General features: G+C 41.5%; 1 protein-coding gene across 9 annotated transcripts in view; it reads right to left on the bottom strand.

The window, feature by feature from the left end:
• Window positions 1-2,710: 2,710 nt before the first annotated feature.
• The window catches only part of CADPS (calcium dependent secretion activator), a 483,924-nt gene continuing 466,666 nt past the window's right edge, over window positions 2,711-19,968 (bottom strand). For all 9 annotated transcript variants that reach the window (XM_079114383.1, XM_079114382.1, XM_079114375.1 and 6 more), the window contains 2 exons: window positions 7,727-7,831; window positions 2,711-3,957 (listed from right to left, as the gene is read on the bottom strand). In XM_079114383.1, coding sequence (XP_078970509.1) covers window positions 3,778-3,957; window positions 7,727-7,831 — 285 coding nt within the window. In that variant the 3' untranslated portion in view covers window positions 2,711-3,777. The remainder of the gene's footprint in view (window positions 3,958-7,726; window positions 7,832-19,968) is intronic.

Here is a 19,968-nt window from a genome sequence, read left to right on the forward strand (position 1 = left end):
AAAATGGAGTTGATTGACCTTTTAACCAGCCAGAAAATGCCAGATGGATGGAGAAGAGGTCCAGGAATCCATTGACCTCATAGAAAAGCATTTTCTCTTGTGGCCTCTTCCCCATCACCCAGTTCAAATAGCTTTAGAATTTCCCTCTTTCCGGAAAAGGTTAAAAAAAACTTAGTGCTTGCCTTGTAAGCACAAGGCCCTGGGTTCGATCCCCAGCACCCAAAACAAACAAACAAACAAACAAAAAACCTTTGCACTTCACAAAAAGGGCTACCCAACCACACACTGGTTAAAAGGCCAATCAACTCCATTTTCACGATCAGTGAACTAAAACCATAAACCACCACACTTACCAGAATGGCGAATAGGGAGGACAGACAAGACCTCATGTGACTGAGAATGGGGAATGACAGGGACATTGATGAGGGTACAACTCTCTGTTCACCTTTCTGTGAACCTTTCTGTGAAAACTGGCAGCGTTTTCAAAAAATGATCATACCTTTTGCTCTATGGTCTGGCGATTACACCCGGAGAGATATACGAGGACATTTAGCACAGCGTTGCTCACAGAAGTTCAAAATGGAAAACGGCATTTAACGTGGAGAAATCATTTGTGGCCTATTCATGAATCAGAACCCGATGCAGCAACAGAAAGAAATGGACCACAGCTGTACCAACCATGCAAGGTAGGACAGAAGATGCTAGATGGGAATGAATATGTACCATGACTGTAATTCCATAAAGATTCAAAGTAGGGACGTTTCTCTATGCTATTAGAAATCTGGGTGGTGGTTACTTGTGGTGAGTAGAGAGAAAGCAGAGTTTGGGGTGGTGCATGAACATGGGGTGTGCCAGGAACTTTCTGGTATATTCTCTTTCTTGACTTGGTCACTGTTCCACGGACATGTTCACTTTATGATAAATTAATTGAGCTGTATGCAGAAGATTTGTCTGCTCTTCTGCATGCATATTTTAATAATGCAGATTAAAAAGGAAAAACACAGAAAGCTCAAGATACCAAAGAAATAAAGAAGAAAGCTCAAGATGTCAAAGCCACCTTCTTATCTTTGTGTTTGTGGCAAGAATAACCTAAGGGTTAAACTTGATCAGTGCTTCCTTTCTGCTCTCTTCTGATGTCATTTTCTTGCCCCTGGCCCTTCTACCATGTCACCACACAAGAGGATGCTCTTTGACAGGATCTTCAGGGGTTAGGGGATAGTGAATTCTCCTTCTGAATGAATATGGTTCATTTATTTATTTAGTACTGATGATTGAACCCAGGTTGCTTAACCACTGAGCCACATCTCCAGCCCTTTATTTTTTTTTTATTTTGAGTCTAGGTCTTGCTAAGTTGCTCAGGACCTCACTAAGTTGTTGAGGCTGGTCTCTAACTTGTGATCCTCCTGCCTCAGCCTCCATAGTCACTGAGATTATAGGCATACGCCACCACACCTGGCTTCTTCTTTTTAAAAAACTTTGATTTTAGAGACATGTTCTTTTCTGACTTGGTTCTCTTTTTGCCTTTGGCTCGTGCCCTTTGGTTATGTATATAGCCTGCTCATTTACTTCCCCTTTAGGGATCCTGAGCCTATTCTTCTTTCTTCTAACACTTATGCACTGGGCAGATGCTCCCTCTTTACTTTGCACATTTTTGAATTGTTTGTAATTATTGCAGGAAATATGCTTTAGTTTCACAACTCAAAATATCATGAAATATATTTTTTAAAAAATCCTGGCTTTGCTACTCTGACTTAACTATGTGCCATTGAGTGTCAAAGCTCTCTCACACTTGAATGATATATCCCCACAATTTGTATTACCAGTTTTATGCTGTTATCTCCAGATTCATGCTTCTGCGTGGATTTGTGTAACCATTGGGCAAGCTGGTTTAATCTTTGTAATGTCCTCATCTATAATGAGGATAATGCCAGCTCTCTCCTTTTGTCAGATTTAAGTGAGATAATACATGCAGAATGCCTGGCATAGAATAGTTGCTCAATAAATAGGGCAAAAGTTCTGCTGATTTGCACTTGCAGACCTTAAGGGCCAAGCGGTGTGGGGTGTGCTCTCTGGAGAGCTATTTGGCAGAGAATAGCCGGTGACCATTTCACCTGTCCCTCTCAGAGAAGCAGTGATTTCCATAACACCTCAGACAGCCCCCAGGAGAGGTTAACCTGATTTAGAGACATCCAAATAAAGTCAACGGGGCTGCATGTGTTTGATTTCTTTCAAATGTAGGTGATTATATGGCTCAGAGGGGCCAGGGAGTGAGAAGAATACTCCATAGCTTACAGAAGCTTGTGAGATGCTTTAACAAATATATAAGAATCATATATAATTGGCACACACTTTGTTTGAATGCAAACACTGCTGTTGAAGTGGTGCTTAAAAACAGTTTGTTGGCCTTCTCTTCGTACAGGAGAAACATTTCTCTCGTTTACACTACTCACTTGCTTAGCAAACCCTTATTTATCCTATAATGCAAGCGTAATCTGCCCAACATGTCCAAATGCCCACAGATCCTGAATTAGTGGAGTCTGAATTAATGGAATGCGAGGCAGTCTCTCATGGAGAACGACAAGCATCTGAAAACAACCCACTCCAAAGTGTCAAGCACACTCTAGAAAAATCACCTCTTCCCTCCCCTTTCCTCCCTCTTCCTGCTTCTTATCTGGCTTTCCGAGGAGACGGAGGAAGACAGACTCCCATGTACAGTCTCAGGACATTTGAGTAGTTATTTATTGAGAAACCACAGTTTCCCACACTTTCCTAACTGTAGGCTTTAGATAAGGCAAAAGCAAGATGGATCCACTACTTTACACAGGAAGAGGGAGGTCTGCCGCAGACCTAAGGGCCGTGCAGTTACAGATCGAAACGCAATGTACATGACGGATATAAAAAACAGCGTGGAACAAAATAATTTAAATTATGGTTACAGTCTACAGAGGGAAATATCCACATCTTATTATAAACACATTTATAGTCTAGGGTTGGAATTTAAATATTTGTTGTTTTTTTTTTTTTTTTACATACACAATTATTGAAACATAAAAGCCAAAAGTTAACATTTAGGATGATAAACCTTGACAGAAGACTGAACTGTGCCTGATGCTAAGTCATGATGGGATTGCCCCCTTGCCGTGGCAATTGAGAGAATTAATCTGCCGGTTCATCGCCTTTTATGGCCAACAAGGATGCTAGGATTCCATTTTTTTTTTAATTTTTTTTTTTTTTTTTTTTTTTTTTTAGTTTTAGGTGAACAGAAAGAACCAAAAGTAGGCTATTGGGGCCTGGCCTTTGGTTTATTTAAAAACAAAAACAGAACCACAAAACCCAAAGCAGACCTATGTGCTTCAATTATTCATGTACTCATTCAAATAACCAGCCTCTACATACATGAAACGAAGAAATGAAAGTCCCCAGCATCCTCATCCTCACCTCCATTTATGTCAATATCTACAGTCATGAATGAAGCTTCGTTTCATTTCGCTGATAACAGAGACCCACCTAGCAGTTGGATTATGTATCCTCCATGAACGGTTTTTCCAGAATGGTGCGCCATATTGCTTGTAAACATATAGACGTGGAAATAAGGAAACCAATGGATTGGAAGGTCATTTGCTAATCTCGGTACCACGTAGCTAAAATGGCAATTGTATTGGTAAACATCTCATGGGCATGGTAGTTGACAGAAAATTCCCTAGTGGAGTTAACTAACAGACTAAGGACATGCATTGATTACAGGACTCTGTCCCAGTGCACTCGAGGACCAAAGGTCTAATCATCTTCTTCATCTTCCTCATCGCTGTCCTTCATGCTGATCCCCTGCAGGCCCCCACCCTCGCTCACGGATGCCGTGGCTTCCTCCACGGTGAGCCGGTTCCGGATGGTCTCATAGGTCTTGCTGTTTAAGGTGGAATCCAGGACCCCTTGCAATCGGAAATCTCTATAGGTTTTCTAAGGAGGGAAAAGATGAAATGATAAGGGAGCGCTCATTTCCAAGGTGGGCAGGGAGAGGGTGCAAAGCAGGTGTGACCTTCTGCGAAATGTCACTCTTTATGCACTGCCAAATAAAAAGCCACCATGCTCAGATTGCACTTGTACTGAAAACTGAGATTCATTAAATGACAGAAAATGAGAAACTGTGACAGGATAAACTGTATTAGATGAGACAAAGCAAAGAACATAAGCTTGTGTTTATTCAATTCCATAAAGGGAAATGTTCCATAATTGTTTTGATTTTTTTTTTCCGGTGTGTGTGTGGGGGGGGAGTAGGGGGGTCTGGTTCTTTCTCTTAGGTTTGTATTAAATAATATGATCGACAGTGTAAGGGGTGATCATGTATCAATAATGGATCCAGTGATTATGGTATTTTGTTATTTCAGTTACAGTCTGGTCTTTAGAATTTTTGAGTCTTATAATTGCATGAGCCATATCCCTCTGTCTCATTCACAAGATAGACATATGTATATTGGTATAAGAAACCTATTACGGGCAGCGAAAATTATGGGCAAGATGGAGCGCTAATGCTTCATCAATATGGTGCAGACACGTGACTCATTTCTCATCTCCTTGGGAAAGAACTCTATCGATTCCGTTCACAACTTTATGCTCTCAGGGAAGAAATTTGGCTCTTTTTCAAGAACAATGGTTTGGTATTACTGTACCACCAGTTCTTTCTTTGTTCCTTCAGGCGATTTCTTTCGGATTTCCTTAGGTATCCTAAGGACTGTTTTTCTAGAAATCCCTTCGTGTTAATTGAACATGACCAGAAGCATCTGGCTGTTGTGTACTTAACAATTTTTTTTTTTTTTTTAAAAGGTCTCTAACTACAATTCTTCTCATCACACTGCATATCATTTTAGCTACCGATTCTGCTGTTCGCTTCTCCTATTGATACAGGAAACTTGCTAAAGGGGCCAGAGAAGGAATGCTAACCTGTTTTGGCATCACTTCTGCCATTATTATTATTATTATTATCATTTTTTGGGGGGGTACCGGGGATTGAACTCAGGGGCACGTGACCACTGAGTCACATTCCCCAGCCCTTTTTTTGTATTTTATTCAGAGATAGGGTCTCACTGAGTTGCTTAGGGCTTCACTAAGTTGCTGAGGGTTGGCTTTGAACTCTCCATCCTCCTGCCTCAGTCTCCCAAGCTGCTGTGATTACAGGTGCACCCCTGTACCCGGCCATTCTTTCTATTTTTAATAGTTCATCTAATGCAGTCATGGTGTTAATAATCACAAGGTGAACCTCCTCTGAAGGTCTTACAATATGATGACCGTAGAGTCAATGAGTGAACACAGCTTGGCTTAGGGAAGCCCCGTAATGTAAGATTATGGGCAAGAGGGCCACGTTCCCCCTTTGCTACTTTATGCCCAATGCTCCAGCAGGATTATTCACAGAGCCTTCTTTCCTTCTTAAAATGAATCCGATTTAGACACTGAGTTATAAGGTCAACCCAAATCATGGATCAAGCTGCAGGCTTTCTGAGGAGGAAGAAGAAGCCAGGTAGGTACCTGAATCGTGTCTGCACCTTGACCTCGAGTAGTGGGAGTCTGAGTCATGGTACAGACCAGATAACCAGGATCAACTGGAGTTTTTGAACTTTTCAATCAGTTGTTCTGTGACTACTTAGAATAGCAGAATTGTTGCCAGAATAGGGGAGAAAAAATAAAGCTAAAAGAGCTTGAGTATTCTCCTCTCTATTCAAATTCCAGAGCAGTGCACACCCTAACTGGACTGCGCCATGTTTAGTCACTTTTGAATCCTCCATCTGGTGATGGAAGAGAAGGAGCTTGCCTCATCTCTACCCAGTGTTGGATGAATGAATACATGCTTGCTGAATAATGAATGAATGGATGAATAAAGGGGGTGTCTGTTGAGGTAGGAAAGAAAGCCAAATATCTTTGGAAATTTGCCCTGGAGAAGGAGACCTCTGGGTCATGGACTTAGCAACAGAAGTGGTAATGCTGTTTCATACCTCTGTGTCGTGGCCTTAGTTCAGCTGAGCCCAGTTTTGGTGAAAGTGAAGGGATTCCTGTGGCATGATATTTCTGTGTTGCCTCTATTGTGGTTCGTGTGTGTCTCTGTGTGTGTGTGTGTGTGTGTGTGTGTGTGTGTGTGTATGTTTGGCAGACAGTGAAGATTAAAGCTTCTCTCTGACATCTTTTCTTAATTAAATATGGTGAATTCTCAACAAAGATCTGGAAATATCAGTTCTGGGGAGACCGTTTTAAAAATTATAAATTATGTCTTTTCTTCAGGTCAAACAGAAAATCTGACCCCATTCCTGCCAAAGCGTATTTATATTCCGAAAATGGAATTCAAGTGGCTAGTGAGCTTGCCTTAAAGAAATGAAGTAAAAAAAAAAAAAAAGGAAAATTAGAGAGGCCTATAGTTCAAGTGCATACATTTCTTCTTAAATAGCTCCTGTACTCTGCTGCCTGTAACCTTTCCTGGGCAGACACTCTGTGAGATCAAATGCAGATGATGATGACGTGCCTTAATTACACACAACGGAACAGTAATTGGTTGTATGTCAGCACTGGGGTAGAGGAGTACCTTTAGGGGGGTGGTGCTAATCCAAAAGAGACCAGGAAATGGGGTGGGGGTGAGTGTGGGGAAGACTTTTGGCACACTGTTAAAAACCAGAAATCCAGCCTTCAAATATTTTAAAGGAGACTTTGTGCTTTGAATGGGAGTTTTGCATACGAATGTTTTAAAGCCCTCCACCGTGAAGCATCAAATGGAAACTGAAATGATCAAAAACGTATTTACCCCCTTCTGTGATCTTATTATTTCATGTAAACCACTGAGATTTCACGCTGAAATAATTATCATTAGTTCAAGGCACACGCACAAGAACAGGGAAGAAAGCTACTTTGAGGGTATGTTATCTCACCTTTGTGATCCTTTACATTTGATTGTATACACGCCTTGGAAGAGACACTACTTCAATTAGCTATGAGAACAATATTGATTTGCATTCTGATAATGATCACAGGACATCTTTAGAAATAGCTGGAGGTAAATATTTCCATTAAATTAATTGTGGCAAAATTTTATTTAATTAAACCATAAGTGAAGTTGGTAATTTATGTGATTAGCATCAATGGCACCAAAAGTCAGCTTCTGAAGGTCTAATGCAAGGGAGATGGTCTCTGTAGTATGTTTTTTTTAATTTTAAAATATCCATTGAAGTATAATTACATATACTAAAATGCACAATTCTTAGATGTGCAGTTCTACCAGTTTTGACATACATCTATATCCAGACACCCAACACCTTAAACAAAACATAGACTATTGCTACAATCCTACTTAGTTAATCCCTATAATTCTATAGATCGCTTTTACCAGTTCTTACAATATGCACTTGATTTGTTTGTTTTCTTTCATTTGATATAATTTTTTGAGATTTAGTCATTCATTCTCTGTGGTATTTTTATATGGCAAATACATAAAGTATTTTTTCTATCTGGAAAAAGATATCAAGTTCCTTTTTATTTAAAGTTTCCTTTGGTGTCCAAATAAGAAATTAACCAGGCATCACAAAGTGATTCTATTGATTTTTTCTCATGGGAGATATCTGTTTTAGAAAGCATCCTGTATGTGATTTATAGGTATACAGATATTCTTTGTGTTAAGGAAGTTCTGCAGCTTGCCAATGAAATGTATTTCAGTAAGCTATTTGCAAAGGAGAATAATTTTTTTTTCTTTTACCTTTACCATCCTAATTAGTGTTTTCAACTGATATATGTGAAGCTGTAGGTCCATCCGGTCCGTCAACCAGGTGCAGATGACGTTCATGGAGCTGTTGTACCATTGCTGAAAAAGAGACAGAAGTTCTCCAGCCAACGCATCGTGGAGCGTTGACAGGGCAGAGAGGGAACAGACCACGTTTGAGCATCCTGTTCTGTTCCAGGAGGAGACAAAATGGTTAAAGAGAGTTTGCAAGCACAGAGATCGTGAACGTTAATTTAAGGTGCTGGATGGGTCTAAATGAGAACTGTGTGGACTTGGAAGCTAAGGTAGAACTCCATGACACTAGACATCCCATACCTAGTCCATGTTTTGCTCTTCTGATTCCCTTCTGAATTGGTTCATTGTACTCAGGGTTGATTCAAAGCACCGCTGATTTCCTAATGCTATCGTCTCTGATGTCCAGAGACATGGAGGCTTCTTCACTGAACTAACTGATGTGCCTTGCAACTTACCTTTGGAAAATCCTGGACCTCTGTCTGCTAAGTACAATTCTGGGAATCAGGCTGAGAGCCTTAGGAACTGGGGGAGACGTTTACCTCCATTTACCCGATTGGGGTGTTCCTGATAAAGACAATGAATGATTATTTCTCTTTAAGGGCCAAACTCTACTCTGGGCAGCCCATGTGCCCTTATATTGGCTGTGCAATCTGTTTTAATATTAACACCAAAAAATTATGGAAAAAGAGGGGGGGGAAAACCCATCTACAAATGAGCTCATTTCAAGCTGTTGAAATCATACTTCCCCTTAAGGGGGTTAAATTTTGCTTCTTGTCTGTGAAAAATGCTTGAAGCTGTGTCACTTTAGACTGCCACCCCTGTGGTGCAGGAAGTCTCTGGTGCAGTATAATTTTGCAGTACTGCTCATATATTCATAAATCTCACTCGGAGACATATGAACAGTGTTATGAAGTGTCAATATGAAAAAAAAAAATCTAATCTTTTAAACTTCACCAGGTTTCATTACGCTCTGCTGCTTATACCAAACAATTTACAAATAAAATGAAAAGGTGTGGATGGACCTATATATTTATTTATAGGGCATCTATATAAACTGTGCACAGAAAAGAGGCAAAAAAAAAAAAAAAGGAAAGAAAGAAAGAAAGAGTGGTTAGAGAATTGAGAGGAGGCGTATTCGCACGCTCACCAATACACACACACCACACTCACATCGCACAGCAGTGGGGACTCGGAAAGCATAAATAAAAACATGTTTCCGATGGTAACTCCACCCTTTCTCACCTAAAGATCATCCAAAATCAGTTTATGCCTAACACTCACAGTTTTTCCGAAGCCTTGTTTCTGACTTAATTTCTTAAAAAAAAAAAAAAAAAATTAATTTGGGTTTTTACTTGCAAGGTAGAACTGCCAAGTTTCACCTTGCAAGAAACGACACAGTCTCAGCCATGGCACTCAGAAGCCCTCTTTGCAATCTCTCTCCTATCTAGGATCCTTGTTCGTGAGAGCCAATTGTGGCTCTCTTTGGAGCCCAGCCGCAACAGAGACCACACTACCCCAGTCGAGGCAGCCCTGCAGCCTCACAGCCAGCTCCTGCTCTTTTAAAGATCATGGAGGCGAAACTGTCAGTTTTAGGAACCTTCTGTCCCTCCCCAGGGAGCAGGCGAGTTGGGGATTTTTTTTTTTTTTTTTTTTTTCATGAGATGTACAGTTCACCCCATGGAGAGGAGAGAGAGAGGGCTAGGGTCAAGTTTCTTCAGGGACTGACAGGTTTTCCCCTCTAGGGGTGAGAATATTTTACTGAAACTTTTTTTTTTTTTTTTAAATTTTGGTGGTAGTTGGTGGTGGGGGAGTGTTTTGGCACCTCCTGCCTTGGGATTCTGGAGCATTTGCTTCCACTGCATCTGGGTTTGTTAAGAAGGGGTCTGGAGAGAGGATTGTCACCCGGTCACTGGGTGTTTGTGCAGCCTACCTTACTCTAGGCAACTGGGGGCTCTTCTGTGCTCACCCCAGGCCTCAAATTCCACCTTTGCTGGCTGCACCTGATGATTTTGAGAGCCACGGTGAAAACCTGCCTTTGAACTTGGCCTCTTGGGTTGGAAGATGACCTTCAAAGCAACCCTCGTGACTTCCTGGCCAAACCTACAAGCCTAGGGCCTAGCGATGGGTACATCTCTGGGACACAAAAGAGGAGTGTGGCACTCTGGCTTCTAGGCAGAGGTGGCATTTTGCTTTGGCTGTGACAACAGGCAAACCGGCACTGGCTTATATCACTGCCAGCAAGCCTGTGCAACATGCCTTTTTGTCTTCACTGAGAGACGTGCCACCTTTCAGGAAATTAAATAAAAAAAAAAAGCACCCCCCCCCCCCCACTGTCATTTATATCAGCAGTTCCCACTCTGGTAAATGGTTTTAAAATAGTTTAAAAACAACATAAATAAAAATACAAATAAAAAGGTAGCATGCTCTCAAGCATCTTGCTCTGCTGCTGGAGGGGAAGGGGGGTAGGGAACGTATACAGCAAGGGATCAGCGCCTCACACGCCGATTCCCACCCCAGGAGAACAAGAAAACCCTGGAACATCCATGCTTTTCCTCCTGGATCTCACATCTAGCAAAAGAAGTGTAAAAAATGTATGATGCCCCATTGGCTGCACATTTAAAGAGGCAAAAGGGAGTAAGTCACTCCTTTCCAAACCTTATGCTCAGTAGATGAAATTGGAGGCGCTTTTGGAATCAGCACAGAGCTAACTTGGTTTTTCCAGAAAGGCGCTTAAAGGCATTTGGAAGTCGGAGAAAGCAGGAGGCACTGCCTTCTAGAACTTTAAAATGTTAGAGGTGAAAGGGATCTTCCATAGTCCCCTTCTGAGAGGAGGTGAGGACAAGTGACTGGTCCAAGGACACACGGTTAGTGACACCAGAAGTGGCAGTTCTCCAGTGGACTGAAATAGCAGATCGTCTGCCATTGTTCCCTCTTCCTGCCAGCAGATACTGTCACCTGCTGGTCCTGAGAGCTGACACCATGTGTCCCCTCCCAACTCTGTACTCAGGGACGCCATGCAGATAGCTAGAAAGAGGCCACGGTGGAGGTTTTTACACCACAGACATGGGCAAAGCCACAGACCAGGGCTTTCTCCTTCCTAGAAAGCCGACTGTTAAACACTGATCAGCGACTTCCTGGGTGTCTGTGATTCCGGCTCTCCCTCGGGGGACTCCCAGTGCTTATTAATCAGGGTTGCTTTATTTGAGATCAATGTTAATGCAGCAGATTTGTTATGATTCTTCAAAAGACGAAATTCATAAAACATTTTAAGTTCTCCCTGTTTTGTTTTGTCTTTGGTTCGGATATGCCTTTTCTGGAGCTATCCTAACACCTGGGCACACAATTTTTGATAAAATCTACTCTAAATTAAACAGAGAGAAAAAAGAATTGAGAACCAGCGACGTGCACTAAGTGTTTAAGTAGCATCACGACTTCTTGGTTGCCTTCCCTAAATTCAGGTATATTAATTCAAAACTTTCTAAGTAAGGTTATTTTCATCCTAAAAATGCAGTAGAGAAATAAAATCTGCAGTAGCCTGAGCTTCTTAAAATATGTCCCCGGAGGATAAGTCTGTGAAGGTTTTCCGCTTGGAACTCAAAGGGATGTCCATCACGGGTTTCAGGGCTCTTGGCAAGCTGGATCTTCTCCAGGAGCTGCAACTCCATCCAAAGGCTCTATTTAAAAGGAGCTGGGCCAGGCGCGGTGGCACACACCTGTAATCCCAGTGACTCAGGAGGCTGAGGCAGGAGGATCAAGAGTTCAAAGCCAGCCTCAGCCACTTAGCAAGGCCCTAAGTAATTCAGTGAGATGCTGTCCCTAAATAAAGTATAAAAAGGGCTGGGGATGTGGCTCAGTGGTTAAGCAACCCTGGGTTCAATCCCTGGTACCAAAAAAAAAAAAAAAAAAAAAAAAAAAGCTGATCAAAATCCTTGCCATTTAATTCTTCTTTCCTACTTTCTAGAGCTTGGTGGTTAAAAACACAGGCCCTAAAACACACCTGGGTTTGTGATCTAGAGCAAGTTACTTACAGTCTCAGTGACTCAGTTTCCTGATGAAAATGGGAATTGAACAGATTTTTTCTAGTCTTTTTCTGATGAGTAGATAAAATAATGCTCATGCATCATGGAAGCTGGCATAAGCAGGGCTGCAATTAGTGTTAGCCCCTACCACCATCGTCACTGTTACTGTCCCCTCCTCCACTGCAACTGTCACCACCGTCATTTCTCATTTCGTTTTTTCTGACTCTCAATCTAAGATACCAAGAAAACAAGGGAAAAAGCAGACCGAGTTTCCAGGGAAGCCATGTGGCAGAGGCATTATTCCTATTGGAATATCTCTGGGATACCAAGCATAAGCCTTATCGAACACATGAGTAGCTCTTAGCAATGCAATTCTGTTGAAAAATCATGCCGGGGTAGATCATCACCCAAATCGATAAAGCTATCTTGGGTGCATAAGGCAAATTTTGAATGATACTGTTCTGGATAAAAGTCTTGGGTTAAAAGGATTCAAAGAATGAGTGACTTCTCAAACCCCATGGCGTTAAGTACAGATTCCACCAGGGTTGGCGACTTATTATCTGGATATCCTCACGGAAACTGCTTAACTCTCTGACCCTTGTTCTTCTCTTGGGGTTAATGCCGTACCTACTTCATAGGATTACTGTGAGCATTAAAAGAGATAATTTATGTAAAGTGCCTAGTACAGTGACTACTACATAATAAGCACTCAAAAAAATTTAGCCATCATATGACTCTCAGAAACATAACATGGACTTTCGAGTTTGCAACCCAACTTTTTTTTTCTTGATCCATTTCTAATGGAAGCTAAGATCAGTAACAGGCAGACATACTTGGGTCACAAGTACTGCTGCAAACATCCTTACTTCATATGGGGAAGTCCTTACACACGAGTCCTCTCTTTGTAGCTTCAGGCTTCACTACCCCCAGGATTAGGGTGAGGCAGTGAAATGGGATTGTGCAAGAGCAGGATTGAATACTAACTTTAATTACAATTTTGATATTTCATTCACCACAAATTTTTTTTGCACTGTAATTTTCAAAACATGGGATTAAAATATGAATTGATCTTGATTATTACCTTTGTTGGGGTTTTCCATCAATTTTGCAATTGGGAATGACTCCTTCGCTTCTCCCTAGCCTTTGCTCTTTGATTGACTGGAAACTTTATTCCCCGGAAAAATGCAGGATTGAGAGATAAGATGAATAATTAGCACCTTATTGGACAATGTAGGGTTCACAGGACCCAGTGTAGGGCTTTTGCTTAAATCTGGGTAATCTCCAATCAGCGATGTCAATCAGTGATGTTGACATCACTGTTACAGTGAATGCTGCTCTGGCTGTCTTTTCTGCCACTGTCACTTAATAAGTCTTAATTCTTGACCCCTGACATCTGGATATTAATTTGATGTCCTGAAGAGACATTACTGTTAATGGGGACATTTGTTTTCAGAACAAAACACATCTCACAGATGAGTGACAATGGAAACAAAGAACAGACGGGAGATGGGACCGTGCACTGTATTCCATATGCACACATCACAGGGGCAATTTAGCTCTTGAACTTATGCAAACCCCGTCAGACCATTCTACAAGACTTTAGAGTCTCCCATTTTCAACCAAGTACTATTTCCTCCAGGATTCCTAATACTTGACCCCATGTATGTGCGTGCACGCATTCATGTGCACACACACACACACACACACACACACACACACACACACAAGCATGGGTACAATTACTTAATCATCGAGCATGGGTCTCTTAAAATGTGCTTGCCTGCACAGAACATATTACAGCATGATATACCCATTGAATTGAACTTATCATAGGTTGCCACGAAGAACAGTCCTGTTTTGTAGATAAGAAAAACGGGGCACACAACTAGTAAGCAGTGGGATGGGTTTGAAGTTGGGGATTTACTGCTAATTCTGTATAAGCTGTTTGCATTCAACACAGTATTTTTTTTTAAAAAAAGTCAAAGGATTGGAGGCCAGGCACAGTGGTGCACACCTGTCATTCCAGCTACTTTTTTAGAGGTCGAGGTAGGAGGATTCCAAGTTCAAGGCCAGCCTCTGCAACTTAGCAAGATCCTGTCTCAGAATAAAAAATAAAAAGTTCAGTTCAGTGGTAGAGCACCCCTGGATTCAATCCCTAGTACTACTGCTACTATTAATAATAATAAAATAAAAATAAAAACACACAGGGTTGGCTAAATAGAAGCAGCTCTAGTTCTAGTTGTCTTTATGGTAAAGTTGTACAGTTCTGAAGTTCTCCAAGGACACGTATGTGGGAAGGAGAATGCTGCTGAATCTATTTCCCTCAGAGTCCGGGTTCTGGAGTGGAAGCGAATTTACATTTTAAGGGTTTAGAAAGTGGCTAAGCAGAGTGTGGTGGCTCAAGGGCTTCCCATGGAAAGCCACTCAATGGCCTTAAAAGTTGGTGCATGAGAGACTGAGAGACAGCCATTGCTTTTCTTCTTTCTTTCTTTTTTTTTTGGACCAGGGATTGTACCCAGGGGTGCTTAATCACTGAGCCACATCCCCAGCCCTATTTTGTGTTTATTTAGAGACAGGTTCTCACTGAGTTGCTTAGGGCCTCACCAAGTTGCTGAGGCTGGCTTTGAACTCTTGATCCTCCCACCTCAGCCTCCCAAGTCACTGGGATTAGAGGCATGTGCCACTGTGTCGGTCTCACTGCTTCCTCTTGAGAGAAATGATTAGGAAGAGTTGGAAAGGAATGAGAGTTATTCTTTCTTAGCTAAAATTAATGTATTTCTTCTTTTTTTTCATAGTCCTACCTTTTCTCCTTTATTTATTTATATTGGTAACTCTGCAATTGTTAGTGGGAGAGATTTCTTACCATGGGCAGTTTGGGTTCAAGCAAAAACACAACTCAAAAAGCTGCCTTTGTCACAATGCCTGGGATTTTCCTAACAGAGTGTTAGAGATGAAAGAGGCATAACATTGATCAAAATTTCAGTCCTAAAAAATCATACATACTGTCAAAGTTTCAGTGAAAACGGAGAGTGAAACAGTTGAGAGTTTTCATGTCAGGGGAAGAGTTTTTATCTCATAAAATTAAAAATGTCACAGGGCAGAGCTGTAACAGAAACAATTTCAGGGAGACATGCAAACAAGGTGAAAATTGTCCATTGCAAAAAACTCAAGTTTTTCTTGTTGCTTTTCTTTTTTTCTAAAGAAAAGTTTTTACTGATGTATAACATGCATATTATAGGTATATCACTTCTGGCAAAACATGGTCACATATGGCATTCACAAACACACACACACACACAGGCACACAGCCCTGTGCCTGTAACTGAGGATAATATTTAGATGTGTATCGTTAAACTCTTTTTTGTGTGTGATATGGAGATGTAACCCAGGGGTGCTCCAACACTGAGTTACATCCCTAACTTTTAAAATATTTTTATTTTGAGACAGTCTCATTAGGTTGCTGAGTCTGGCCTTGAACTTGGAATCCTCTTGCTTCTACTTCCTGAGTCACAGGGATTACAGGCATGTGTCACTGCAATCTCTTTAAAACTTGTGACTCTATTGGACATACCCTCAGCCTGAATGATAGCTAAAACTCACCAGGTACTGTATTTATTCTAAATATGCATTTCCACTGGGCACGGTGGCGTCTGCCTGTAATCCCAGCGGCTAAGGAGGCTGAGGCAGGAGGACGGTGAGTTCAAAGCCAGCCTCGGGAAAAGCGAGATGCTAAGCAACTCAGTGAGACCCTGTTCCTAAATAAAATACAAAATAGGGCTGGGGATGTGGCTCAGTGGTTGAGACCCCCCCCCCCCCGCCCAACAAAAAAATGCATTTCCTTTTAAACTGGCATGTTTGAACCACATATGCCTGGGTGGTTCATTAGCTTAACTCTAAACAGTGCCATAGCGGAGTTGGATCACCCATAGTTTTACTTTACAGATGAGGAAACCGAGGCTCAGGGAGGTAAACTGGTAGTAGCTAGCAAGAGATGGAGTAGGGACTCAAAAGTCTGTGAGGCAGAGCATCCTAGTGGCTACCAGAATGCACCTGACCCAGCTAGTGTGAATCCTGATCCATCCCTTTTAACCTCTCTGTGCTTTGGTTTTCTCATCTGGTAAGTGGGATAGTAATAAAACCCACTTAGGGTTGATGAGATTGCATGAGTAAATAGATCTTGAGTCCTTACAATAGGCCAGGCACCTATAAAGCATTAGCCATTATTATCCCACCATGCTTCACAGGGAAAAAAATCAAATCGCCCCAAGGACAAGCTGTTCCGAATTGTATAAAACATTCTGAGCAGTCTCCATTCTTCTAAAAATGCCTGAGCAAACTGGTAATTTGGTAACCAACCTGTGTCTGGGGACTAAAGAGACACAGTGAATGCTGGAGGATTTTTATCTTTTTTCTGGAAAGTACCCTTTCTCCAACCTAACACAGCCAGCCATCAGAGAAACTGGCTCAGCGTCCTGTCTAATGAAGAAATGACACTGTGTGTATTGGCAAGGAGTCCAAAAGGAAGATAATCCTTTGACCACACCCATGTGACTAAGCTCTTCGCTTTGTTTTTAGTGACAAAAGTGGGTTATTATTAGTTAGGGGGAAAAATATTCCCACCACTGATTTAAAGGGCTGCATTGAAATACTGTAATGAAATATTTAACGTTTGAAGCTTTCAATGCATCTTTCTACCTTACAATTCGGGTAATTTAAGGACCTGTGAACAATATCATCTAGGGTCTCTTTACATATCCACCAAAGTACCTGTAGCCTCCTCATTAACCTAAGCCGCAATGCCACAGCCCCATGAGTCTCTCGGGACTCTGGCTGCATCCAGTGTTCTCATCGAAGATTCAGGGAGGGTATGACCGAAAAACCCCTGGCTTGTTCAAGCCACCTCTGCCACGTAGGCAAAGGACTTCAGGTTTCAGGATTCGTCAGCGTGGCCCAGGGCCACGTAAACTCTTTCTCAAGGGCACCTCATCCAAATGCGTTCTGGAAAGGGGGAGCCTTTTGGGGACATGATCTTCTGCCCCTCGTGAGTACTGCTGTGGTTGAGGATTTGATCCTCTGAAACCCATTAGAAATGGGTATTTCCCAGCCACAGCTTCAGGACGCTCTGCTCAAAGCACAAAGCCACCACCAGCCATCCAAAACAGAGGACACGGAGAGGCCCAGTGACCTTCCCAGCTGCCCCAAATGTCCTCTTTAGCTGAAGATGGATTTTTTTTTCCTACCCCTGTCATTCTTTAGGTGCATCAAAATTCATCTTTGGTTTGGAAGTCTTTGCAAAGCTTGGTTCTCCACGCAGCCCAAGCCTGAAGGCCAGATGGCACCTGTCTGGGGGCTCACCTGTGGGAGCAGGACTGGGCACCTTGGCAGTCTCAGACTCTAGTTACCTAAGACCTGGACCTGAGATGATCCTGCTCTTCTTTTACCTAATGGGGGGACAGTGCAAAAGAAATTTAAAAAAAAATGGATTTAAATGATCACTGCTGAAAATGCTGATTTCTCCTGTGGGAACATGGATATGGAATTTAGCATTTGGGAACGATTTTATTTTAATTCCCTGAGAAAGGGCCTAAAGAATATCACAATATTCTTTTTAAAAATGTCTTTATTTTTATTTTTTTATTATTATTATCTTTTTATGTGGTGCTGAGGATCAAACCCAGCGCCTCACACACACTAGGAAAGCCCTCTACCTCAGATCTACAACCCCAGCCCATGATATTTTTTTATTCAAATAAATGGTTATTTATTCAAGAGTGAAGTTCATCTCTTTAAACCTGAAATGTGGAGAAATATCCAACAATAAGATCTTCCATATCCAAATTTCAAGTGAATGATCCAAATAGTGAATCCAAACATGAATTCTTGACTGACTTTATGCATTACAGTCCTATCAGTATTCATTGCATGGACAAAATACGAGGAGAGGTAAGAGTCTAGAAGGATCCTTCCAGAAAGCAGCCAAGCAGGTAAGTTTAATTCGAAGCTTACATGGGCCTTACATGTATCTCTCTCAGGAAGATAAATTCTGTGTTTTTTTAGTGGTTTGGTTAACCAGTTGGCAGTCACAACAAGCTACACAAGCTAGCCAAAGCCAGACTGTTAATGATTTTGCTGCTGCTGAATCAACCAGACTGTACGAAATCCCACAAATAACACAAGTCCCCTTTTTTGTGGGTACCAAGGATCGAATTCAGGGGCACTCAACCACTGAACCATATCCTCAGCCCTATTTTGTATTTTATTTAGAGATAGGGTCTCACTGAGTTGCTTAGGGCCTTGCTTTTGCTGAGGCTGGCTTTGAACTCACGATCCTCCTGCCTCAGCCTCCTGAACTGCTGGGACGTGTGCCACGGTGCCCGGCTTCCACACAATCTCCTTTTATGCTACCCAAACCCCTGTCTCAATAAGTCAGATGGTCATCTGCAAGGAGACGTGACAGTCTCTGAAAGGCTTTCTTTCCTAATAATCATAATACTGCTGGAAACAGTTTACCACCTTGGAATGAGAAAACGAAGTCAAAGATCAACTCAGGGATGTCTACTTTAAGAGAGGGATGTCAATGACAGGAAGACAGAGCCTTAAATATGATTTTCAGTTGTAAATACTACCTCAAACCAAATGCAAATGCCACACTTCTACCATTGCCACAATCTGAGTGAGTGACACTATTGAAAGCTGGGTGATCCAGCAGTTTCACTTCTGGGAATTGGCACACAAAAAAATTGACAGTGGGATGTCAAAGAGATTTGCACACACGTGCTCAGGGCTGCATCATCCACAATAGCCAAGAAGAGGAAGCAGTGACCATCCAGGGATGGATAGAAAACCAAAATGTCATAGGTACATAGAATGGAATATTAGTTAACCTTAAGAATCAAGAAAATCCTGTCATATGCCCCCAAATGGGTGCATGATTAGGACATCTTGTCAAGTGAAATCAATCACAAAAAAACAGCTAGAGTATGATTTCACTTATATGAGTTATCAGGAGAAGTCAAATTCTCACAGCCACATCAATGTTTATAGCAGCTCAATTCACAATAGCTAAGCTATGGAACCAACCTAGGTGCCCTTCAACAGATGAATGGATCAATAGAATGTGGTATATATACACAATGGAGTATTACTCAGTCATAAAGAAGATGAAATTATAGCATTTGCTGGGAAATGGATGGAACTGGAGATATCATGCTAAGTGAAATAAGTCAATTCCCCCAAAACCAAAGGCCAAATGTTCTTGCTGATATGCAGATGCTAACAGACAATGGGGTGGTGGTGAGGAATTCACTGGATTAGACAAAGGGGAATGGAGGGATGGATGGGAAAGACAGTGGAATGAATGGGACATCACTTTCCTATGTTTGTATATGAACACACAACCAGTGAAACTCCACACCATGTACAACCACAAGAATGGGAAGTCGTATTCCATGTATGTGTGATATGTCAAAATATACTATCATGTATAACTAAAAAGAACAAATTTAAAAAAAGTCAATTTCACAGAAACAGAAATGGTGGTTGATGGGGGAGAAGGGAGGAGAAATGGCTTTCCATTTCCATGTTTTAGTGGGTATAGAGTTTCAGTTTTTCAAGCTGCAACGAGCTCTAGAGATCAGCTGGACAATATTGTGACTCTACCTAATGCTATGGAACTGTATATTTTGAAACAGAATATGGTACCTTTTACGTGACATTCTTTTTACCACTATACGAAAATAAAATGGGAAATAAAAATCATTTTTCATACTGAAAAGAAAACTTTACTTAGGAAAGCTCTGACGGGTATCAGCGTATAGATTCTAATCTGAAAACACTCAATCCTGCTTTCCCAAAAGAGAGAGAGAGAGAAAAAAATTCTTTATGGGACAAATGTGGGCATTTTAATCCCAGGATGGAGACAGTTTCTCAAGGTCGAGATTTGAGACTGTGAAGAACAAAGAACAAATCTGTTAGCATTTGCTCAGTCATTTATTTGGTTTATTTAAAACATGCCACGGGGCCAACATTTCTAAATCTGTGAAATAGAATTAAATGAAGCCCAGAGATGAGAACTGAGATTCCTCAAAGAGGACTGGATCCAAACAACCAAAAACGGATCCATTTTAATTTTCGCAGTGCCTGCCACGTCACTTTGTATGTTTCCATAGGCCTTGTCCCCATACT

The sequence above is a fragment of the Sciurus vulgaris genome (assembly GCF_902686455.1).
Source record: "Sciurus vulgaris genome assembly, chromosome: 16".
NCBI classification, from domain to species: domain Eukaryota; kingdom Metazoa; phylum Chordata; class Mammalia; order Rodentia; family Sciuridae; genus Sciurus; species Sciurus vulgaris.